This window comes from Taurulus bubalis (genome assembly GCF_910589615.1).
Source record: "Taurulus bubalis genome assembly, chromosome: 19".
NCBI lineage: Eukaryota > Metazoa > Chordata > Actinopteri > Perciformes > Cottidae > Taurulus > Taurulus bubalis.
In genome coordinates, this window is record NC_136607.1 from 13532204 (window position 1) to 13558585 (window position 26382).

The 26382-nt window shown below is 41.2% G+C and overlaps 1 protein-coding gene across 1 annotated transcript in view; it reads left to right on the forward strand.

The window, feature by feature from the left end:
* Window positions 1-3299: 3299 nt before the first annotated feature.
* pappaa (pregnancy-associated plasma protein A, pappalysin 1a) overlaps window positions 3300-26382 on the forward strand; it is a gene marked incomplete at both ends in the record, with an annotated part of 76257 nt that continues 53174 nt past the window's right edge. Inside the window, 7 exons of the mRNA XM_079234681.1 lie at window positions 3300-3690; window positions 9200-10304; window positions 17340-17485; window positions 17786-18079; window positions 18462-18654; window positions 18939-19060; window positions 25465-25966. Coding sequence (XP_079090807.1) covers window positions 3300-3690; window positions 9200-10304; window positions 17340-17485; window positions 17786-18079; window positions 18462-18654; window positions 18939-19060; window positions 25465-25966 — 2753 coding nt within the window. The remainder of the gene's footprint in view (window positions 3691-9199; window positions 10305-17339; window positions 17486-17785; window positions 18080-18461; window positions 18655-18938; window positions 19061-25464; window positions 25967-26382) is intronic.

Genomic DNA, 26382 nt, shown 5'->3' on the forward strand with positions numbered 1-26382 from the left:
CTCTTGCATTTTCAATTGGATTAAAAAGATATTATCATTTAATATAAAAATAATGATTTATAATGATCTTTTCAAGATGTACTAGTTGCTGCTGCTGCTGTAGCATACCTATTTTAAGCCTTCTCTTTTTCCTGATTTGAAAATATCAAAGGGTTGTCTCTGTCCAGTGGTGTTTTATTCACCGTTGACCTCTGACAGAGCCTAACATCATGCCCGTCTCTAAGGGATGCAATGTATTCTGCTTCATGGACTGACTCAGATTTGCAGTGGGATTTGCAAAATTGCACAGGGGCTCCGTGACCTGAACCGTCACGGGTCATTAGGTTAAGATGGGATGTTGTCTTCCAAACACTGGGAATAAGCCTGTTTTTAAAAAGGAGAGATATTGTGACACTCTTTTATCGACAAATGGTAGAGCCAGGGAGGCAACTTTGTGCATGTTGATTGGTCCCTTCCACTCAATCTCCTGGCATAACCGAAGGATGGCGAATGACCTTTTTGTGAGCATGTTTCAGGGTTCCCCTTCAGTCTGTACATAGTGTACCAACCTGAAAGTGACTGTAAGACATTAGGTCATCTTTTTCTATCTTCAGCACTCATGTTCCTTTATGGACAGGGAGAGAGTGATAGTCTGATCCTAGGTGGAGAAGTGAAGAATGTAATTACAGGCCTCGAGAGATGTCTTTCACCTTCTGTCACGTTACTCTGGTACCTTCGTGGGTTCACATTTCCATTTCCCTTTAGTGTTAACTATGTATGATGAAAGTTCCCTTGCAATATATTACAACATTAAATCACTTTCAAGTATATGATGCAGCGGTATTGAACTGAACAAATAAAGGCCTAGTTGGGGGGGGGGGGGGGGGGGGGGGGGGGGGGGGGCATGTGTTTTACCACAAAGTGTGCATCAAAGCAAACAATCTCATGGGAATCAGGATTCTTTGAGACAAGGACCCAAACAAAAACTCATTCAAACAGATGAAAGTGTTGCCACACAACCACAACTAACGGGAGAATGGGGTTTAACAACCTGACATGTGAAGGTTTGGACACACAAAGTTATCCACTGTCTCCTTTGACAAGATTTAAATGTGTGGTCTATGTGAAACTCTGCTCCCAGCGGCTTCCAAGGTCAAACGCCTCTCAATATGTGATTTCCCCCGCTCAAGACACAAAAGGAAATATGTGGCCCAAAGTCGCAACACCATATGAAAAAGAAAGCAAATATTGAATGTTTGTTCTCTCTTTCCTTTATGGTAGGTGGCAAGTTTTGGCTGTCTAAACACACATTTACAACACACAACCGTGGGAGAACAGAGAGGAAACACCGACATTCCAACCGACTGTCTCTATAGAAAACCATTAAAAGGTAAAGCCACGCTCCGCTCTGTGTCAAAATATCTTCAGAGTAACAGTAACATTGACCAAAGGATTGTTTTCATTTCACTCTGCAGCTGAGATTTACGAAGGCTTTGTCACCAATCTCAAAAGCTTATGAACTTTAGTCGAGAGTGTGGTTTTGAAACACATCCATCTCTTGACTTGTCAGTAAACATTAGGCTGTGTGAGTCAACCTAAAACTTACAAATCCACGATTTTTTTATTTTTCAAATCCCTTTGGGTAAGAAAAATATCCTTGTTTGGCAATAGTGCATCGTTATAAACTTAGACTAGAGTTAAATGAGTTGGCCAGATAAAAAATAAAAAACATGCACAGGTAGGAAATGCACATAAGTGCACTTATTGCCATTTTGCGGTTAAAACCCTCAAACCCTGGCTTTTAAATTGAAAGAAGAAAGGACATATGATCCATCAAATTAGGTTAAGTAAAGAAAGGACAAGAACTGCCATGGCTTTGTCAATGTTCTCCCATTACTTATTTGATCTAGTGCTTACTTTATTTTGAAAGGACATTAATGGGAAACATGACTTTGACGGGACAGTTAGGTCTACCTTTATAGACTACGTCATACTTTGCCATGTCCCAGGCGCACGTGAGTAACCTAATGCTCGTCTTTGCACAACATATATTGTACCTCAACTTCGCATATTAATCCCTGTTCATTAGGCCTGCAATTATTGTTGTATTTATATTAATATTACAAAATAAAAGCTTTGATCCCGAAATCATATTTGAGAAAATCTCTTTATTATACAATACAGGGGACTAAACATGTATTGAGGAGTACTAATCCGGTTTTTCATGTAGCATATATTTTGAGGAATGTTACCAAATATCAACCACGGGGACTGGAATCATGATTATTATTTCATGTTCTTCGAGTCCTTGACTGTGGTGCTGTGTTGAGGACTTGATGTAAATACTGGATTGTTTAAATTGTAACCGCTAGAGGGATACATATACGCCCTTCAAACTCCGTAAACACCATCCTATCATAAGTGCCAAGGGGAGAATCGCCGTCAGCGAGAGTTGCCTACCTGTGTGACTTCCCACTTTGAAAAAAAAATAAGCACAGCCCCGGAACATTTCAAACACGAGTTGTTCTTAAAAAGACTTAGAGAGAAACTGCCTCTAAAGCGGACGGCGAGCTCCGACTCCTCCAAGTGTATCTGCTCCAGGCAATCAGTGAGGACCGCGGTGCTGACTTCTGCAGCTCTCTGTCCTCTTCCTCTCCTTCGCCTTTCCAGATATTATAGTGCATTTCAACTTTTGTACAGGCATACAGGCAAGAGGAAGTTTGAATTCCATTTTTAATCAAATCAAATTTTACCTCTTGTTTCCTGTAATAAATATGAGAGGTCGGTTTGTTGTCACTTTTCTTTGGAATATAATATGTGCCATTTCTTATGCTGTTTTACGGGTAGGATAAGGAAACAACAAAAAGGTGTGACAAGAGCTTGGCGGACAACTGTGGATTTCTGCGAGTAACTCCTACCGTCCAAAGGGGATGAGGGGGGCATCGGCCGGACCCCCCTCTTGATTGATTACTTATTAGTCATCCCTTTGGCTAAATGGGACCCATTGAAAAGGCACCGTGGAACACATACATGAATCAAATATTCCTGTGTCCCCTGAATGTCTCCAGAGTAGTTTTGCTTAAGAGAGGGGGTCGTGGCTTAGCATATAAAGAGGGAAAAACAGCATAGCTTTATGGGTTTATTTAGACAGTTTCTACGGTTTGACATTCTACAGCTGTAAGAGAGAAGGAACAACTCGAGAGGATTCCAAAGAGGAGAACATTGTGGACATATATTTTTTTGTAGTTATTCCGTTGTTTCTTTTTTTTTTTTCTCTCTCTTATTTTAAATATTTTTTTTGCCATTACCTCTCCCGAAAAATGAAACTTTGGACATCTCCCTGGGTGTCTTGCCTGGTGATTCTCATATTGTGTTTTGGATCAGAGTGCGGGACTGTCCGGAGAAAGGGGAGATCCAAGAGGGAGTTGGTGCGCATTAGGGAGGCGAAAGCCACCATCCCAGGGGCTTGTGCCACACGTCTGCCCCGGGGCAAACGCTCGTTGCCCGGCTTGGAGCGACGGGTGCTCCGCCAGCGTCGGCGCTCTTCTCAGGCGGAGGAAAACTCTCCAGACCGGGGGAAAGCTGTCTATTTTACCGGCAGGGGAGATCAGCTACGGCTGAAACCTGGCGTGGAGATACCCAGAGGAAATTTCACTCTTGAGATGTGGATCAAACCGGAGGGAGGTCAACGATCACCCACAGTGATTGCAGGTAGGACAGTCTCCACATTCTCCATCATATTGTCAACCCAACTCCTTTTACAAGTGTAACTTAAAAACTAGCGACTTAAATTTCAAATTGAGAACTAAACATGCGAATGTGCGGTATTTTATCCCAGTGTCGTGTAGTCTAAAACAAAAGCAACATGCAGTTTCAGCGAGTTGAAAATGAGTTCATCTATCAGACTAGACAATGATGTAATGCTCTAAAAAGTACAGTGGATAATGTAGGTAGTGCAAGCATTGGATCAATGAAGATTTCGATCACATTTAAGTTTGCCAGTTTATGGAGAGAAATCGCTGCAAAATGATTTTTTTTTACTCTCCGAATTAATTTCCCCGTAATTTCCCCTGTTCAGACTGACGAGATCCGTGGGTTATGATCATACAAGTGAGGGGATCGGCCAGCAGCTATAGGCTACTGCATCATTTGACCGACAGCTGATGTCACTGTGCGTAAAATGTAATTTCTTTAAACCGACGGGGCTATTTTAAAACTATGATGTAATGGCCAAAACTTTGTGAGCGAGCACGTCACGTCAGGCACAAAGCGGGAGAGGTCTGTCCTATAGGAGTGCACTCAGAGCTGGCGGCTCAAACCGCAAGCTTGAGTGTCCCCCAAAATCGACACCTTTGGCTACCGGAGTTACGGGACAAGACAGAGAGACCCAGGCTGTCCCCCCTTTTGAAAATGTGTTTTCATGTGTGTGCTTTCATGGTGTTATGTCGGCGAACAGTCTCTCCAAAACGCCGATTGTGCGAAAGCATGCGTTATTCTGAGCTCTAATTTAAAGCCCAATCAGTGACGCTGCATCTACCTACTGATGCGCAGAGGAGGACAGACACACACACACACACACACACACACACACTTCAGTAGATCCCTGTCTTCAGAGGAAAGCTTGACACTTTGTAGTTGTCTCCTGTGTGCGCTCCTTTTTCTCCTGCATCCACGCGTAAAGGAGCACCGGAGAGGTGTTAAAACTGTTCTGCATCATCTGTTTCGACCAATAGCGCTTTTGTGCATTACAGTATAAGACCGTTTTTTGATGCTTTTCCTTGCCGATAGGGAGCGTTGTATACACAACTCATTGCCTGCTACAGTGTACTTGTGCAGATGGCTGCCTTTGAACTGAACTGAACTGAATTGAACTCAGTCCTCCTTAGCCACCCGTACGCCAGTCTGCACGTTTGGAGACTTAACTACACCACTTAGATGAATACATTTACATGGTCCTTTTATTTTCTATCTATCTGTCCTCCCCCCCACTCTTACTGTGTGTGTGTGTGTGTGTGTGTGTGTGTGTGTGTGTGTGTGTGTGTGTGTGTGTGTGTGTGTGTGTGTGTGTGCGTCTGTGTGAGAGAGAGTGTGTGTGTGTGTGTGTGTGTGTGTGTGTGTGTGTGTATTGAGATACATTACACTTTTAGGTGGTGCTAGCCAGTTGGCAGGGGCATGCACTGCAAAACCAATCCCTTGTCAGAGTCTCAAACTGGGGTAGAGGGGGTGAGAGCGTCTGTTGTGACCTGAGTGACTCCTAGATTTACGGGACGGACACAATAACAGGAACATCTGTACAGTATTATGCAATCCAGTACAAAAACAACACTATGGCCCCCATATTGACTATATAGTTGACCAATCTTATCACAAAATGAACATTATAGGCTTTACAGATGTGGTATTAGATCACATTATTTTGTAAAGGTGTTGTTGTGGCACCCCGCCCCCATTTTTTTTGCATTGGCTTCCCCCTATTAGAGATTACCATCCATGTATAATCTTGTGTGTTAATTTTTTAAGATTTGCACCCATCACACTCCCCCAGGGTATCAGAGAGGGGACCTCAAGAGAACAAATATGATGATCAAACAAATTCAATAAAGCCTAATCTTTTAAATCCAATTTAGGCCTCAAAAATCCCAGTGCCCCTCAAAATGCTCCATCCGCTTGTTTTGATACCAGCACAGTGTTGTTTGCAGCAGCTGTTTTTTTTTTACTGTGATTTACTGATTTACTGTGATTTTTACTGAGATTCTGTCTCTTTCTCGTCTTTTTTGCTGAGTTGTGTCTTGCATACACAATTCTTACAACTCTGTGGAATACCTTCATTTTGTAACAATTGAGAGGATGAGAGGATTGTAACTGATCAATTCATTAGAAAATATAAGAAAGAGACTTCAAGCTGCAGACTATACAAGTTGCATTAGTATGTACTTAAATGTGTTTAAATAATGGACTAAAGTTGTTTAAGAATCATAATCAGCTTTACTGGCTAAGTAATGCACACATACAAGGGATATGACTAGTTTCCGTTGCCCTCAATGTACATAAACAAAATATAGACATACAGCTGAAACATGCCAAACTTAAGTTACACAAATACATGTACATAAAGTTGTATTTAACAGTGATGATATGTACTTGTTTAAAAACAAGTGCTTTTTTGTGCGAGTACAAATATATTTAATTGGAGTTAACCGATTTTTCTATGATCCTTGGAGAGGTAGAGTTGGATCACTTTTTGGGTGAAAAAAGAATGTTCAGAGATCAAAAGATATTACGTTATTCGCCACAGATGAGTGATCAATCCATCATCAAATATAAGTGGGGATTATCTTGTCCTCTTTGCACTACAATACTTCTCGGGGTAAATAAAGTTTCCTGTGTGTGTGACAGCTACATGTGGTCGAAATTAATACCAGGTTAAAAAACATTTAAACACACACACAGAACATCACGTTCTATGTCCACATTTTTTGCACACTGTGTTGTGATCTTTGTATCCAGGTCATGTTGGGTTGTCCCGCATCAAAAGAAGAGGTAAATAAATCACAAGAGGGACGAACGCTCTCTTCCATGACCTTCTTGGGACAATTATTTGCAGACCTCAGCAGAGAATTCCTGCGATAACAGATATATTGTGGTACAATCACATAGTGTGAAAATACACACAAAAATAAGTAAAAACTACTAATTCAGCTCTTCTAGACCTTTGTTTTTGTGGCTACTGCCTCATTATCATCAAATGTAACTGGGAGACTAAGAGAAAGATGAATAACCTTGATGACGAAGTGGTTAGAGTTTGAAGAGGGGTTGAGCCTCGAGTGCAACACGTTTGCTCCTCTGTCATCATCTCAACTGGTAACATCCTCACAGTCTTCTTAGTTTTAGTATCATGGCCATGGACTGTGGCTGACGGAAAAGTTTTGTTCAGTAGTGCAAAATCAAGATTAATGTCCTCACATGGTGTGATGACAGTGTCACATTATAAGTTACAGTGTAGTAGTGTGGTTTTAATTTAAATCATCTGACTCAAAAACACTAAGTGCAACCGTTTAGATTATTTATGACTCATCAAAACCAGCATTTAGTTTAGTTCCTTTAGAGTGAAACTTGACAGCCGAGTCAAATGTTGAAAGTCAAGTGTTTTCAAGGGTTGTGATGACATTTTTTAAATCGATATCCTTGTTATGTTTGTTTAGTCTGTTAAGTTTGTTTTTAGAATATCAATGGAATTTTCCATTGTCTCCTCAGAGGAATGGCCGTGGCGGTCACTTTAGTATGACCATGAAAGTGCCTTTCTTTGACCTTTCAGAACTAGAACAGCTAAAAAGTAAACGGAGTCTTCATTGTTCCCTTCCTCCCTGCTTTTTATCAAGTCCGTTTGATATTTTTCTTTCTTTCTTTTTACTTTTTTCCTGAGTTTGTTTTTCTTGGAAGAAGACAAATGGCAAGTGTGAGGAAGGTTGCCTTTGAACCTGACAGGAACAGCTCTCTACCGTAGCGTGTGCACATGCAAATCCCTTCTGTGTGTGTGTTTCTGAGAAGACACAAATGTGTACTTTGTAATTTGTCTATGTGCATGAAAGTTTGTGTATTTTTTTATCAGCATGTATGCATGTCTGTATAAGTGTGTGTGTATAAGTGTGTGTGTGTGTGTGTGTGTGTGTGTGTGTGTGTGTGTGTGTGTGTGTGTGCATGTTTGTGTGAGCCAAAAGAGTCGCAGTGCAGGGTCTGGAAAAGTGTAGTGTGTTAGATTAATTGAGCATGGCAGAATTATGACAGCTGTTTACACTAGGAGCCCTACGAGCATTTTAGCACACCTTTTAGCCTTGAGTGCACTAGCTGACAGATGGAAGGCTTTTTCCTTCCAGTGTAGTGGAAAGGCTGAAAACGTCATCCGCCAAAGGACTGACCTTGACGCTGAACCCAACCCTCGTCCTTTGAAGATCGGTCCATTGGAATACCAAGTTTAATGAACGCATACTGGAATGTGCATCTAATTAGAAACAGGTCAAAGTTAGCAAGATGTATGTGCAATCACCATTAGCCAGACACTTATTGCAGTCTCAGGTAGCCTAATCGATGGGGCACAAAGGCATTTCAGTGGGCAAGTGCATTGAGGCAAAGATGTAATCATCACTAGCCTGATCAGTTTATAATTTTAGACCATACTAAAGTCAACAGAGAAGAAATAAGAAGGGTATTTACTGGCATTTGATGTACAGATCCTCGAACTGTAAAGGACACCCAATATGGACTGGGTGTACAGCTCACAGATTGAGTGTCTCTGTGTGGATAGATAGAATTCCCAGAAAGCTTATGGGTAGAAGTACTACCCTGATGTTAGCAAATCCCAGGAATGTATTCTTCTGAAAAGAGTGAAGTCTTGCTCTTTCCCCAAAATCACACACAGACTTTCACATGCTGAGATGGACCTTGTGAGGCACGTTAAGGTGCTTTGGAATCTTTGCACACTTTGACTGGGCCCTATGGATATATGCACATAGTCCCGAACATGCATTTAAAAAACACACACGCACAGACATGAACTTGTGGGCCTGCACACATGTACCTCAACGAGCAACTAAACAAACAAACAGTTAACATTCAGAGATCCCCTAAGAAGTGAAAACACATTACCATGCTGAAGCTGACATACACGGTCCAAGTGAAACAGGAAAAAGGTGTTTTGGTGCCTCTACAAAAACAGGCTTTAGCTGAAAACTAGCCTTTTCTGGCTAACCCACTGGCAAGGGACATTCACACGAACGTCTTTAAATGCGCTCAGTGTTCATAAGATGCCTATACAGAGAGATTTTCATGGGGTCTCCCTTAGTTAAACATGCACTTCAACCCAATTTCCAGGACAACACACACTCAGAAATTATACTGTATATCATAGATTTCATATCTGTTCCCTCATCGCAACTACCTTTTTAGTGCCTCTGAAAATCTATAGAGTGTTTAAAATGTATACATTGGAGTCTAATTGACATACAGTCAACATGAAGGATCTTATTCATGTGGCTTGTGAATATTGCAAAATCATGACATTATTGAAAAGAGTCTAAATGTGTGAGTAAGGTATCAGCATCCCTTACAGGTGACTGATGTTTTTATTATAGATGATGATTTTCTCCCATGTTCATGTCCACATTCCCACTTGGAAATAAAGGCATGCACATATTAACTGACTTTTTTTCCATTCTCTCTCCAGGGCTCTACGACAAATGCTTCTACGCCTCCAGTGACAGAGGCTGGCTGCTTGGCATCCAGGCGGTTAGTGAACACGGGAATCGTGACCCTCGCCTTTTCTTCTCCCTTAAAACTGACCGTGCCCACAAAGTGACCTCCATCCACTCTAACGCTCCCTATGTACCCAACCAATGGGCACATGTTGCAGTCACATATGATGGCGTGTACATGAAGCTCTTTTTCAATGGCGCCCAAGTGGGTGTCAGTCGGGAGCAATCGGGCGATGTCTTTAGCCATTTGACCAAAAAGTGCAAAGTGCTGATGATTGGGGGGAATGCACTGAATCATAATTACAGAGGGGCAGTGGAGAGGGTGGGCCTATGGAGGCAGGCCAGAGGGCAGAGCCACATTGTCAGGCATATGCAAGGCCACGAGGACCCCCAAGATCTACCTCAACTGGTCATACGTGAAACATTTGAGCACCCAGGCCGGAAGTGGCTGACTGTAAAAGATGGTAGCTTTCCTCAGCCTGAGCAGGGGGTAGGTGGGCGGTTAGGGTTTCTGGGTGGTGGTGGAGTGGTCAATTCTGAGGGATTATTGGACACAACGCTGGACCCTCCAACTTGTGGTCAAACTGTCTGCGACAATGTTGAGGTCATCAAAAACTACAACCACCTTTGGAACTTCCGTCGACCCAAGAAAGTACGATATCGCGTAATAAATGTTTGGGACGATGCTCGGATGAAGCCAACTGTATCAGACCACCAGATCAGCCTGCAGCACCAGCAGCTAAATGATGCCTTTAACCCCTACAACATCACCTGGGAGCTTAGCATCCACAACGTGACCAATTCCTCCCTTCGAAACCGCTTGATCCTAGCTAACTGTGATATCAGCAAAGTTGGTGATGATGCCTGTGACCCAGAATGCAATCATCCGCTGACGGGGTTTGATGCAGGTGACTGCATGTCTAGCCATCGGAGCCGTTGCCCTGAGCACAAGCAGGGAAATGGTGTATGTGACCCTGAATGTAACTGGGAGAACTTCTTCTATGACCTTGGCGACTGCTGCAACCCCAATGTGACGGATGTGACCAAGACGTGCTTCAACCGTTCCTCTCCACACAAGTAAGATCACTCTGTTCACATTTTGCATGTAACCATGTTTGTAGGAATGGTAAGACTCTTTGGTAATTGTGTAATGAACACAAGACATAAATTAACCAAAAAGCTTTAACCACCCACAACATTCCTCACTTAAATTGATTCATTTTTTGGTTGACATGATAATTTTGGTAAACCAACTCCACACCATGGCCTCACAAGTCTCGAATAAATCCCAAAACAAATCTTTCCATACATGTGTCACTGGAGGGAGGTTTTAATGTCTCGTCCTTCTGTTTCCTGACCATTTAGGCTGAAGCTGAGTGTAACATAACTCCCAGCCTGTGTGGCCTGGGAAATCCTCCGGGAGAAGCTAGTCCAATCTAGCCTTGGCCCGGTTCAATCAGTGTTCCACACTTAAGCAAGGCAAAACAAACGCAACCTGATTACTTTTCTAGTAGCAAGTACGCAAGCCAGACTATTCATTTTTGTATCAAATTTTCAACAACTCCCCCCACCTTTTTCTACTCTGTCTGCTATACCCAATCATCTAGTAATGCTGGCTTGATTGGAGAGGGCTTTTTTTTTTTGGAAAGAGTGATATTCTAAACAAAGTGTAAGGGCAATTAGAGGTCAGAAAAGAGAGTCCAGTATGAATTTGGCTTGTAGCAATGGAAATTATTTAAAGAACATACCACTCTCCAGGAAACCACAGATGTTTCCCATGTTTCCTGGGGAGGCAGGTATGGGTCCCTAAACGTGGGCGCCTGAAAGAATTTTCCCGGAAAAATGGTGAATAAAGTTTATTTCACTTGCACATGAACACCACCATTTAAGAATCTTCTAGATGGACTGCACGTCAAGCAAGGGATTATGTGGTTTCATGCAGCCACTTTGGGAGAATACAGAGGCCTTCATAAATGCATGCACATTTTTGTTTTTGTGGTAATGCCACTGTGGCTTGTACATGATGAGTAAAAGCTGGCAGGAAGAATACATCTCCGGAATTTGCTGTAATAAGGTTTGTGCCAGACCTCCAATAGCAGGATTGTTTGTTTCCTACATTGAAACTTAATACAGTAGAATGAGACATTTTTGCGGACAATGCAGGGGGTCTCAATGGTTATGACAGAAAAAGAGAAGAAAATGACAGTGATTCAGATGTTTGTCAGGATTTCTTGCCACTGTCATATGGGGTCAAGTGAAAGGGAGAACATCTAGTGGGCCAATAGTGTGTGGGATTGTTTGCTTCTATCTGATAGCATGAATCAAGGAAACCAGTCTGTTTTCAATCACAGTTAAGCTGGAAGCGATGTCTGTTTGACACTATCCTGTTGTTTAAAATGACCGCAAAATAGCTAAATAATGACTAATTAAGAACATCAGAGGGTAAAGGCAGGTGGGTTTGCTGTTGCTTCCATAATTCCCATCGCATCCCTTGCAGCTTAGTCATCATTAGAAGCTAATTCATCAAGCGGCAGGCAAACTACTTAATATAGACATCAGCCATTGGCAAAACGCTTGCTGTGGCAATGTTCAAACCTCCCTGCGACCATTTGAAAGATGTGTGAAAGAAAGGATGCTAGAAAGAGAGAAAAAAGGACAAGATAATTCTGAGTCTAAAAACTAGATATAATTTCCCCAAGTGGTTGCTTATTTTGCTTTGATTATGGTATGTCTGGAGAGACTTGCAGAGAGCTGCACTACAAACAGTTTGACATTCCTCCTTAATTATGGAATTCTGGGTGAACAATGTACCGCGTATGCAGGGGAACAATGGTTGTGAGGAACTACATTTATTTTTGCAGCGTTTGCGCCTGTTACCACTTACGTGTAGGGTTGTCCAAAATCTGGCAAACACAGGACACAGGCAGCTCTGTGGTCCTGCAACAATCTCTCCTCTGAAAATACCATTGATAATAATCCCCCCTCTCCCTCCCTCATTTGGCTGAGGGAAATATTTTGCATTGTTTTTACAGCCCTTGGTTTTGACGCTTCTTATGGTTTAGGTAGTATTTGATGTTATCTTTACATTCTTATGTCTGCAGCTAAGGGCATCTGTAATTGTGGCTGTAATGTACACACTGTGAATTCATGTGATGTGTGCAGAAAAGCAACAAACAAATAGCACGGAAACAGTTGATTGAGAAGCTTATATGTGTCTTTGACTGTCAATAAAAGATCAATGTAATATCCGAACATCTTGACAGAAGATAAATCCCATCATATCAGAAAGCTTTGTGAGCTTCTGAAATTATTATTATTATTATTATTTTTTTTAAAGACCTCCCAAACTAAAGCAAGATGGATACACACACTTTGCAAGGTGGCTATTATACCATTTCGACTTCAATAGGTTTTTGGGAAATGAAATTTTGGCATGGTTTTATCAGAGGCTAATAGGTCATCTGTTTTCCCTTGGCCTCTGTCTTTCTCCCCTTACTGAGTCAATACCTCTTACTGTGGCAGGTTAATGGATGGACCACCCTTTCTCTTTCCTTCACTCCCTCTCCCTGCTGTATTTTAGCTCAGAGTGGGGAGCTAATCTCCAGGGCCCTTGACTTGGGTGTTTTACAGTTGGTCGTCTAAACCTTAAGCCCCCGTCCCATAAAACATAATGGAGCGCTTGGGCGTAAATACCAGAAGTTTGCACTTCCCTTTAAAGCTATAGCACACTTATAAAGCACCTGCTGCTGAGGTTTCACCTGTGCTTGCATGGGGGCTGATAGTCGTCTTTCTGCTAAACAAGGTTATTGAGGGGAAAGTGGAGTAAGGAGGGGTTTTACTTGGGCCACAAGGCAGGAAGGGTAGTGGCATCTTGCTATGAGTCGACAGAGACTGTAGTTGGTCTTTTGAAAATATTACAGGGGAATTTAGTCAATAATGCCTTGGTGGGGTCATTGTGGTTTAGAAGTAAAGAAAGGCACAAATGAATAGGTACACACCTTTTTCCAGGACTGATATAGTGTTCACATCAGATATTAAGATCTTCCATTTTTGAACTAGGGAAACTTTAGGAACTGGGAAAACTGGGCACCATCAAACCACCCCATCGTCCATTACATACTTCTCCAAATCCTTCCTTTTCAAACTGTTCTCACAGCAACGAGCAGTCACAGCAGTATTCCCAGGATCTGAGCGTTGACACGGTTCCTATGCATGTCTCTTACTTGGAGGGGGAACAAATAATCAGCCGAGTAAGTTGGAAGGTTAAAGAGGAGAGTGCAAGTATAGTAATAAAGGCAGAGATGAATGATGAGTTTAGGGGTTGTGGTGTTGACCGACTCGATGACAGAGGAGCCGAGGGCCCCCTCCAATTTTAAAAGTGTTCTTGGCCGTGAGAACGTCAATGCCATGCCAGCTTACCCCTGCTTTCACACTATGCTGCCCCAGACACATGTATACAAGACAAATTTATGGGCTTGTATGAATTATGTATGGAGTGTAAATGTATGAGGTCATAATCCTCCATTTAATATGTATCAGATATAATAACATTAACACGGCAGTTTGAGCTGCTTTACGCACCCCTGAATCTCCAACAGATGCCCTCCAGAGATGCTTAAATTTAGCGAAGCTTGATTTCACCTCACCTTCTCTCTCTCTCTCTCTCTCTCTCTCTCTCTCTCCCAATTCTCTCTCTCTCTCTCTCTCTCTCTCTCTCTCTCTCTCAAATGTCTTTTTCTCACTTTGTTTTTGTAAGTCTTTAAAGATTTTTTTCCCCAGGAAATGTCCAAAAAGTGGTGTGGTTTTAAATGCATGGAAAATCCTGTCTTTCCCAAGTGGCTCATCTTGGCAAAAAAAAGATGTTTGATGGGAGGCAAGAGAGGGGAACAGGGACTAAGGGATGGTGAAATAGTTGAGGGTTGAGAGAGAGAGATAGAGAGACCGGGGGAGGGGTAAAGGATAATTGGCGAGGAGGTTTGAGCAAGATGTGAATAGACAGATCGAAAGTCAGAGGCCCAAACTGCGCTGACGATTAACACCCTCACAATGAAACCATTGGGCTAGAGCTTCCTAAAGTTGCAACCAAAGCCTTTACCAAAGCTTTGCCAGTGTCTGAAATCATGCACATGACCAATCATATGTGCACATGCTTCTTTAATCAATTATTCTAAGACTGTCTGCTCTTGCTCTGAAAGTCTCCCCATTTGTCAATCCAGCAGGACCGAGGGGCTTTAGAATAATTGAACTCAGATTAGTTACTGTAGGTTCTGACCCTACAGTAGAACTACTGTTCTTCTTCATTGCTGACTCAATTATTTCACCATCAAACCCCTCTCACCCCCACCCTCATGCATGTCCAAAAACTCTGGACAAATATTTTCTAAGGAAATAATGAAATTCCTGAAATTATTAGGAAGAGGGACCTTATATTATCTGTTCTCTTTCACTCTCTCTCGAGTGCGCCCAGTTGCTCTCGCATGGACTTGAAGAAAGCATGAACCCTTTTATTCAAAACGTTTGTTTTAAGGGAGTGCTGCATCTTCACCAAGCAGCAACTTGTGATTTGAGGCACATCAATTAAGGAAGTTTATGAAACCTGTTGTGTAGTTGCATTTTAAATGAGCAGTGGTTGGTATACTCAGCAGGTTCACCGCATTGTGGGAATTGGCTCACTGGTGTAAATTCTTCAAATACATTGAATATACGCAATAAAACAGCAATTTCTTTTTACCAACATTTTTTAATATTTTATGCTGGCATTAACATTTCAAATATGTAAATATGAACCAAAAAAGGAAAAAGAGCACATTGCCGCAGCTGGTCACATTTTATTAACTTAATGAATTTTGGAAAAGCATAGTAAAAAAATTGATTGATATTGCAATGCACCTTTGGAGACTTGACATCGAATAAAATGATCTTATGATCCAATAAAAAAACGAACATTTTATACATTGGAGGAATACTGGCCAATAAAAAAACACTGGACATAAAGTGGTACCACTCACACAGTTGCACTTCTTTTGATAACCAAATGCTCCAAAAATCACAAGATGTCACAATTTATCACTTCTACTTTGAGCTACTATTTCAGCGGATATCACTTATGTTATCATAGAGCCATTAATCATAAATTGTATTAAATGCCAGAGAGTCTTGCTAAATGCAGTTTCTCGGAAAATAGTTAAATGACGACAGAAATAATAGTGAAATTTTACCTTAAGCTGTGTGGAGGCTTTACTACCAGTGATAACCTCGCCCCTTTAGCCTGTATGCAAAATACATCAAATTAAGTCAAGTGGCTTTGTCCAGTGGAATTGCACACCACCTTATAACTTTACAAGAATTCAATACATAGTTTAAATATTCTTTTATTTCAAGTCAGTTGTTGAGTGGGAGAGTAAATATAAATAGTACACCCTAGGATGTGTGCACTTCACAAAGGCACAAGTCTTTGAAATATTTGCTTTTATCCTTATATTTACTAAGTGGGACAAATGTGATGTGCACACAGAACAAAGCATGATAGGTACTCAAAATGCTGTAGGACAAAATGTAATTATAAGTATACGTTTTAAGAGTTGGTAGTGTAACTTGCTATTGACATGGCAACTTTATCAAATTCCTTACTCGATTAAAAAAAGGAGCAGTAGCAACTAATATATGACCATATATGAATACAATACATACAATATATGAATTATATGTCAAAGTATTTTCACTGATGGCACACAAAGTGTTATTCCTATTCCTAATCTCATTTTTATAATGCCATAATTTATCAACTATCAGAGACAGCACAAAGTTCATATTTTACAAGTAATTACACATCTAACAAAAGGAGGACTACTTAGTGTAGTCTTTTGCTGGGAGGAAACTCTCCCTGCTGTTGGGTCAGTGGCAGTAAAAACATGTTGTTTTAGCCTCAATGTTATCACACTTATTATTATGAGCACAAAATAAGAGTACGAAACAAACCGCTGGTAAATGGGTCACACAAATTAGGTCAAAACATCCAAAGAGGATCTAATTTGTGCTAACAGGGACAATTCCATGTTTTGTTTCTGATAAACTTGTTTTCGTATTCATAGTGTATCTATTTCCAGAGCCCTTTAAAGTGAGCAAAAAGGAATAAACCTTTACAATCAGCATATGCAACAAATTACTGACTCTTCAAACAGAACTGAGCTTGTTGATGCTGTTTGCCAGGACCATGCATCGCTCCCATGTTTGATTTGTTCATAATATTAATGACAGATTTTGCTTGGAAATATTTCATTGTGTTGAGTGAATGCACTTGCAGTCGTTAGTGCTGCCGTTAGTATCCCCGCGGCTGAGACAAAACATTGTCAAGGCAGGGACACATCAGAATATTTGTCAAATATCATAATGCATACGCCCGGCAGGAGTCATTCACTGTTAATTTCACTCAGGAGTCCATTGTAATAGAATAAAAAAATGTCCTATTTTACTCGAATGTGGCCTGTAAAAACACGAGAAACATTAAGCAATGTCACAAATTATTTTTGGTTCCACTGAAAAAGTGGATTTATTCCCACCAGCACCTGTTTGCTATTTGTTTAGGTTGCCATGACATTACTGTCTGTCAAAATGAAGAAGACGCACACTCAAGGGGATCCTCAAAGACAAACATAATAAAAATGAATGCACTAGTTATTGCATGAATTGCATCAAACATCCAACATCACCATGGACACAAAAACATTGCAGCTTGGCATTTTGTGTCTCCACGAATGAGAATTCAACTCTGAAAGCATTAAACGCCCGTAGTTGCACATTTGGAGATACTGAAAAATGGCATATTTGTTAAACACCAACTGGTTTCAAACTCACAGGATCAATTATTCTTTTTCAACTTTCATTCTGTTGGTTTAGGAGCCATTGCAATACACTTTAAAAAAGTTACATTCATCAGTGCCCTAATTCTGAGCTCTGTCTTCCTGAAAGATAACACTACATACGCTCTTTTTGGTTAGAAACACTGTTGTTATTTGTAAAACTTTGCCTTGGTGAAATCTGCATTCACTTCCTCATTGTGGAGCTTTAACCTAATGTGAAATATTAATTTTTCTCATGCTTTTTATCTTCCAGAGCCTATTTGGATGTGAAAGAGCTGAAAGACATTCTACATTTGGATGGTTCAACTCACCTGAATGTTTTCTTTGCCAATTCCTCTGATGAAGATCTGGCGGGGGTTGCCACTTGGCCATGGGACAAAGAGGCTCTCACACATTTGGGTAGAAGACAACAACAACAACACATATGTGCATGCATGCACACTCACATGCACTGTCTTTGGCTGCCTAGATTGTTGATTTTGAATAATTACAGTTCAAGCCCCAAGCTGTTTCAGTTTTGTCAATCACAGCTCTTACAGGGAAAAAGGTGATATTGAAGCTGCAGAGGCCCATTAATAATGCATTGTCTGAATTTCATTCCAGTTTTACAATTACTTTACACTACAGGCTTTTGTGTTGTGTGCACATTCACTTGAGTGTTTTCAGTGTTTACATCATGTGCATGTCTCATTTTCTCAGGTGGAATTGTTCTAAACCCTTCCTTCTATGGTACATTTGGTCATACTGACACAATGGTCCATGAGATCGGTCACAGTCTTGGACTTTATCACGTGTTTCGAGGTATATCAGAGACCGAGTCGTGTAATGATGCATGTTTGGAGACTGAGCCTTCAATGGAAACCGGAGATCTGTGTGCGGACACCAACCCCACTCCCAAACACAAAGGCTGCCACGATCCTGAACCTGGCAACGAAACCTGTGGCTGTCGGCATTTCACACACACGCCGTTTAACAACTACATGAGCTATGCAGGTGAGATGGAGCCTCCACATATGTTTTGCTACTTAGCCGGGCAAAACGCTACAGTTCTACCTCTCACATGAAACTGACACACAGAGATCCCCGAAGAGGAATTTGTTGAGTCTGTGTGCATACTGAGACGGATGTGGAATTTAGCAGGGACATTTCACGGGAAAAACCCAGCAAGGGGGCACATCCTTTCATGTCACTTGTGAACAAGTTTTTTGTTGTCATAGTTAAACGGACAAAAAGACACTGCTAAATACAAACAGGTGGTATATATTGTTTTTCACTGAATCTAGACCAGTGGAATCATTTAATTCCTTCCTTTTCCTGTCACTGATCAATCCAAAATCCACTCCTCATGCTGACGACCTACCTTTTCTACTTTCAGATGATGCCTGTACAGACTCCTTCACGCTGAACCAGGTTGCTAGGATGCACTGCTACCTGGACCTCATCTACCAGACATGGCAACCCTCTTCCAAGCCTCCTCCAGTGCCAATGTCCCCTCAAGTGGTTGAGCAGCATCATAATTCCATCACCCTGGAATGGTTTCCACCAATTTCTGGACACTTTTATGACAGGTGAAATGAGTTACATACTCAACTTCAGCAAACAAATTAAGTTATGTACGGTAATAAAGTTGAAAACAATGCATTATTTAATATTGTTTGGGTTAATAGAACAAGCAGACTAAAACACCCACAAGTGAGCCAATCAGCATCATCTTAAAACGTTGTTACATGCTCATCATTTGGCACATAATTTGAAAAAATATTGACATAAACGTAATTGTCTTTACTGGATAAATGACATGTATTTAGTCTGTATCTAAGTTGGTTGCTGTGCCTGTCTGTTGGTTTCCTAGAGAAGTGGGATCAGTGTGTGATAAATGCACTGAGGGTAGAGTTCTACTGCAGTATGCCTCCAACTCCTCCTCCCCACGGCCGTGTGCCCCTTCGGGACACTGGTCCCCACGAGAGGCTGAAGGTGCAGTATGATATATACTATATTTAGTGTTATTTTGGCATCAGACACGGCCATTGTCATTACATTACATATTGGACAGGTGTGACCTTGTTGTTGATTTTCTGAGTCAATACTCTGCTAAATTGTTTCTGACAAGTTAAAAACATGCAAATGACTCACTGGATTCACGACACTTAGGCCGTGGGACAACATGGAAGGATCAAGGAGGTCACTTCCCAAGGGATGATGCTGTATGGTGCCACAATGGTACCAACAATGAGGGCTCAGGCTCGACACCAAGGTCAAAGATCATGTCTTAGCTGTAATCCTGATTTGTATAGTGCTGTCGAGGCCTGCATTTGGGATTGTATTATTAGTATTCACAACAGCAGATATTTGCTTAAAATGGAACAAGCAAGTGTCAGCTGGGTTATAGACATAGACTGTATATAAGAAGTGGGCGTAGTCATCGTGACGTCACCCATTGGTTTTTGGCCTGCTGTTTTAAAGCCTTGTGTTTGACGATTTGGCCGTTGCCATCTTGGCTTTTTGCAACCAGTGAACAATAGTTATCATATTTGGAATTTGCCGGAGTGACGTAGAGACGTCGTATATGGCTCTGGTAACAGCACCGACCTGTCAATCACAGTAAGCCCACCTGAAAGCATACCCTGCTTTATGGTCTATTTTACTCGAAATGGGACCATGATTTATTAAATGAACGTCATGCTGTATTGAAGAAGACTTGAACATAGTGATTGAGACCATACACTTATATTTACCATGTTCACCGAGGTAATAAATCAAATGAGAAGTAGAGTAATTTACTCATAGACTTCAATACAATCAGACTTATTTTTGCCACCAGAGGAGCCGCCTCCTGCTGGCCAGTAAAGAGAAATACAAGTTTTAAGACACTTCTGTCTTGGCTTCACTCATCAAGACTTGGTGACTGGTCATAAAGCGAGCTTGTTTCTTTAAGAGCATCTGGCAGCCTTAATTTTGCAAGCTAACACGTATGACAAGAACATATGACAAGGCCCAACCCATGAATTTGACAAATTTATCTTGGGTAAACCCTCTAAATAATAATGTTAAAGCACAAAAACTGCTACCCTAAACACTGCGATGTACGCTGGACACGAGCTAGAATGAAGTAAACTAGCTTATTACTAGCCAGCTTATTATTCAGCTGAAACTCCTGAATATCATCTAAATTACTAAAATGTGAAATTGTTAAAAGTGTGATCATTGTGTTGGTAAAAAGAAGTTTCACAGTTTTTAGATACAACTTGTTTACACTTCAATGGTCAGGCTGTCCAATTAGTGAGTGCATTGAGTCCACTTCATGCAGCTATTTACTATCAGTAAACTTAAGCATAAGTTCAAATTAATGTTAGGCTACTAACAAGTCGCAGTTAGTGCATAGTCTACTCTCAGCATATATAGCTGAGATGTGAAACATTTACATCACAATAAGGTCATGAAGCTAGTCTATTATCCATCCAGTACTTGACCTTTACATTTAAAAGGGAACAGTGCTTTCACTGCTTTGGCCCTCTCACTCCGGAAACATCTTCCCCATCCTCCCAGTGTTACAGTGTGATGTGATTTGTAATCAAAACAATAAATATAATTAATAATATAGTAATCTAACCACAACACAACACCATCAATTATATCGATAATTATATTATACAGAGCATTTGAATTTGGAGATCAAATTCTATCGCTGATTGTATGTTGTATTGTTTGTCTGATTTTGTGTGTGTGTGTGTGTGTGTGTGTGTGTGTGTGTGTGTGTGTGTGTGTGTGTGTGTGTATATGTGGATGTGCTTTAGATTCTTAACTGAACCTTGCCTTCACACTGACTATAGTGTATGTATCAGAGGCAAGTCTGGGCTTGTCTAACATGCTGTGTGTGTAAACTGTACTCTATTTTCCCTCTTGGAAGGGGTCCCTGTTTGTGGCAGCTCCCTATTCCCTGTTAACTTTGCTACTTGCGCCAGTTTCTCACTGGATACCACAGCTGCCGTTTCCTGCTGTGATGGTGCATATGTGTCCAGCAGTTAGTAACTTCCAATAGACATTCTTAGATGCTGTAAGTACTGGCCTACTAACTATTGGCATAACATATTGGAAGATAAGCGTGTCAACATGCGCTTGTGTAGCCGTCCATGAGTGTATTCAAACACCAATGCTTTGACACTTACTTCAACGTCTGATATCGATGCACAAGGCATCCTTTAGCGTCCCTATGAGACGCACTGGGCCTTCAAGTCAAAATAATGTACACCCATCCGCATCTCTATTAAACGCTCAGAGAAATGTGTGGTGATATAATTTAAAGACTGAACAAAACACACACAGAGTGGGTGGGTCAAACATACACAAGATTTTCAACCAGGACACTGGTGTTTGAGATCAGTGTTGATTATTTTGAAGTTACGTTATTGATGTTTGCGATGTTCTTTCTGTACTTATGTTACGTTGTTTACATCTTACTTAGTTGATTTTGTTGCCTTAACCTAAGTTTACGTACTTATTTTAAGCCCAGCCATGATGTTTTTCCAAACCAAACTAAGAGGAAACCTAACTGTGTTTTTGTTTGTATTCACGATAACCACATGTTTACTGCAGCCATGCGCTGAGCTACCCGTTGAGTTAGAAAGTGAGGCCAAGGGGTCTGACTAAGCGTCAGTATGTGATGAATTGGAATTAAAATGAGTTAGGCACCTATTATCTAAAAACTTTGCTGGCTCCTAACAATACCTGACTGGGAAATATTGGCATGGTAAGGTCAAAGAGAGACAGATAACCTCTCATATGTGTTTACTAGTCTATGGCCTGAAGAAATATGGCTGGACAAAAAAAAAAATGAAAAAATGTAAAAAAAAAGGCAAACACACATGGATATGAATTCAAGGTGGGGGTAAGAGAGGTTGGGTGGGATGAAAACCACCCAAGATAGTTGGGAGAATTGCATGCGATTAGTGACATTCACAAGGGAGGATCCTGAGTTGATTGAAAACAGCAGTGTGCATGAATGGAAGTGAAAGGTCCAGTATTTGTATGTTTGCCAACATGTGTGTGGGAATGTGTGTGTGTAGCTCTATGTGTACACATTCCTGTTATTTCGTATGTGCACATGGTGGTGCACTTACGAAATAATACTCTTCATATGCCTTTGCAATATATGAAGTGTTCAAAATCTTTGCCTATGCGTAACTATGTATGAATTTACTCAATACGTCTAAACAACAAGCATTGTGTGTCTATACTTTAAGGTCAAGGATATAATTAGATGGCTCTTTGAAAGAAATACAGTGTCGGGCCTTGCTGGTTTATGTGATGCCAGCGTTTGTCTGCCTGACACTTTGTAAGAACAGAGAGCCACGCTCCAGACCCATGCTCCAAATAATAACTAACCAATAGGAACTAATTGTAGATGTTACGTAATGCGTGACACAATATTTTGAACAAATTTGTGTACTTTCTATCCTTTGACCTATTCTCTCTCTGTCTATCATCAGTAAAATAAAAAGAAGTAAGAAAAATAAACCTCTGAGAGCCTGAATGCAACATGATGTGACATTGATTCTCAAGCTGTATAGTGTATGCCTTCGGAGTGAGAACGTGTGTGACAGTGAGTCATCGATAGTGAGAGCAGGAGCCAGACACTTCTTAGAAAGCATAACGCGTGCATGCCCGGACATATCCCTGTCTGTTTATTAATCCGGCTCTCTGGACTTTTTCGGATCAGTTTGATCCTCCAGTGGAAAAGGATTATCACCAGAATCCATCATGGAGTTAAACTTCGCCAACTAGTGATTCTTCCATAAAATGTATCAAAACATTGATTATCCTTGCTTTAAAACTGCACAGTATCAAAACATTTTTTTTACCTGTTCATGAAAAAGATTAAGCCAGTACATCACTGTCAATTCAGGTCGTAGTAGAGGTTAAAGGTACAATATGTCGTCACATTGTCGACTGCAACACAGCATTAAAAAATCTCCCCTCGCAGTGATGGTCAAGCGAGCCAGAGAGTGAATGAAAGGAGAGTATTGAATACAACGTTATTTTCTGATTGTTTTTTGGCTGTTACGTTCTAATGCACAAATAAACACATCAACACCTCCTCACAAAGCTGGAAGGTGCCGAATTTTGGATGAATGCAGCCCAGTGCACACTTCATCCTGCTGTGGCCTGTCTGCTTTCTCTGGTCTGTGCCTCCTCTTGGCATCACACAGCTGAGAGACTGACACATACAAACAGAAGCACATAGAAACACACACACACACACACACACACACACACACACACACACACACACACACACACACACACACACACACACACACACAGCTTTCACTATACCCAAAGCCACCAGCACTAGTGGATTGTGCACTAATTTGGCCACAGTCAAAATTGCAGGTCTCTATTCCAATAATTCTTTTTACACACAACTATTACCATCTGTTCTGAGGTCATCATCAGAATATAAAACTTTTTCAATAACAAATCTTGATTTGGAGGCCCACTGTCCACCTGATTTCACACTATTCCGTTGTTCTCAATGTGTACTCTAAAAGCAGCAGTGAACTTCCTTTCCCTGAAGGATACTCATGCTGATCCCCAAGAAGTAACATTGTCCACTTCAGTCACATTTGTCCAGCCTCTACCTATGTTCATGATACTGAAGAGCTTTGAGAGCAAATGGTTTACACTGAGCCTAGCGCAAATTACTCCACAGTTTTTATAGAACGGGTGTTTTTGTCGTCAGTCTATTGCCCAGATGGGTTAGCCTAATCAACAGCAAATGAATGGCTCATATTCAAAGCTTTGGTCTGGATGGTTCAGTCACCTTGGGGCCCCCTCACCCTGCACTAAGGGCATTATAGGTCAAACACTTCAGAGCTTGGCTGTTTATGTAGCGGTAAGCTGTTGATATTATTTTTTGGGAAGCTGTGTGCGTCTGTGAATCTGAAATGAAATATAGCATTTATCTTGTCATTGTGAATTTTGATTACCTGACAAAGGTAGCTGCTATATCTATAATTAAGCAGAACATTCCATATACATGGCTGTGGTTTTTATGTTGAATTTCAAACCCTTTGCTTGCATAGATTGTTTTGCCAATTATAGATACATCTTTGCATCTTTGAAACACAGTTTACATTGCCTCAGGTTACACAGTGGATGACACTTTTATTCTGTCTCCTCTTAAATCTCCAACCACATTAACAATAGCGCCAGAGCAGGAGGCAGGCCCATCATAACAGCTGACATTACAAAATATTTTCAGTGGCTACAGCTCCTTTCCTTGCAAACTCAATGAAAATGTACACAGAACGCCAGGACTACATAAGCCGAGCAAAGCCAAGCTCTTGGAGTATCTTAGTTCATTCTCTCGCCCATTTTTCTCCCTCCCTCTCTTTCTCTTTCTCTCTGTCTCCCGTTCTCTTTTTCTTTAATTCACCTCCACTCTGGCCACACACACACTTACAGTAAAATAATAAATGTGCTGAGATAATGTGGCTTGGAAACCATATTCAGTCCTCACTTGATTAAACACTGGAATTTTGCACGGTGCCCAGAAATGAGGTTAGCAAATGGCTTCGTTGGTTGCCAGCTTGGAAATGCACAAAAGGAAATCGAGGGAGAACATAGTGTCTGCTGCTTGCTGGCTTCTAAAAGTGCTTGATGAATGTTAGTGTACGTCACTTGGGATAATGCGAGTTAGCTGTGTGTGGACTCCAAATATGGCTGGAGTGTGACTGTTAGAGGTTGTAATGACTGCGCTGAAGTGAGAACCCTGCACAGGCCCCTCTCAAAAGGTACACACCTCAGCTCTGCCTTTCCTCTGCAGATGGACTCACAATGAACTCTCAGTTTCACCTCTACCTTGATGTTGCAAGACGTGTAGATACACTAAAAACATCACTGATGCACATTCTTGATCTGTCAGCATTCATAAAAATAATATTAGCTAATTCATTTGGATAGAAATTACTATTTGACCTGTTCTGAGATTTATTTTTCTGCATCGTTAAAGGAATTCAAGGACCTGTAGCATATCAAGTTGGTATCCATCACTACATGTCTAATTTAACAAGTATTACCAGCTGGGACAGCGTGTGCCTGTTTTTCTTTTCACCTTGTGAGTTGATGTGTGTCATCATGCTAAAATGTTGTCCTGCAGTGGGAACTACCACAGAAGTGGTTTTGATTACTTTCCCAGGTGTTTGTATTTCTGGGAGTCGACTGACTTTATTTGGCCCAATTTGGCATCGCGGCTAGATTGATCCCTTTGCAAGAGTTTATTATGTGAATATGAATATACGAAATGAATAGGTGACTTTTGCTAACTGTGCCTGATTTATATTTAATGCAAATGTGTTGTGTCTGTCTTGTACCCACAGGCCCTCCAGATGTGGAGCAGGCTTGTGAGCCAAGTGTGCGCACTTGGAGTCCAAATGCAGGAATTGAGCAAGGTGTTGTCGGCCTGTCGGAGTGCCCTCTCCAGGGTTGCATGCTTCAGCTAGAGTTCCCTTACCCGCTGGTACCAGACTCCCTGACTGTGTGGGTCACCTTCTTCAGCCCCGAGGAAACAGCACTACCAGCCATCCATAACATCTTGGTATTGACCGTCAGTGGGAACAACATCTCGTTGGGCCCCAGTAATGTCTTCTGTGACACCCCACTGACTCTGAAGCTAGACATAGAGGAAAAGGTGTATGGGGTACAGTTTTTCACCATGGAACAACACCTCGAGATTGATGCCACCCTCTTGGCATCCAAGCCAGACTGCATGCTTTGTAGGCATTGCCAACCACTACGCTACCGGCTGTTGCGCCAACCACCCTTCACCCATGCACAACATGGTCTGATGTTGAATGAACCTACCCGCCGATATACAGACAGGTGAGTGACCTGGTAGGTGAATCCTTTTGTACGAGTGAAGAAATATATTCATATGTCTTCCTGAGTTTAGAAAAAAAATAGCATTTCAAGTAAAAAAAAAAGATTTTTGTCAAAGTTTGAGAAAGACCGATCTTTCCTCCGAGCAAAGGTGAAACATGGACATGCTTTTTTTTATTAAACAATTGTTTTTACGTCTTTTTTTTAAAATTGGGAATTGCTAAACACAGTTTAGCTCCCTGCTTGAAACTGATGTAATTGTTTTTCTTTTCTTCTTTTTTTGGACATGCCAGTAAGAAGGTGTTTATTTATCTGTGGAAACTATCCACAAAAATATGTTCTTGTAATACCAGATATCCTTTTCAATACCCCCAGGAGCACTAGCAAGCCACCACTGCTTCTGCAGTTTCTAATCTACT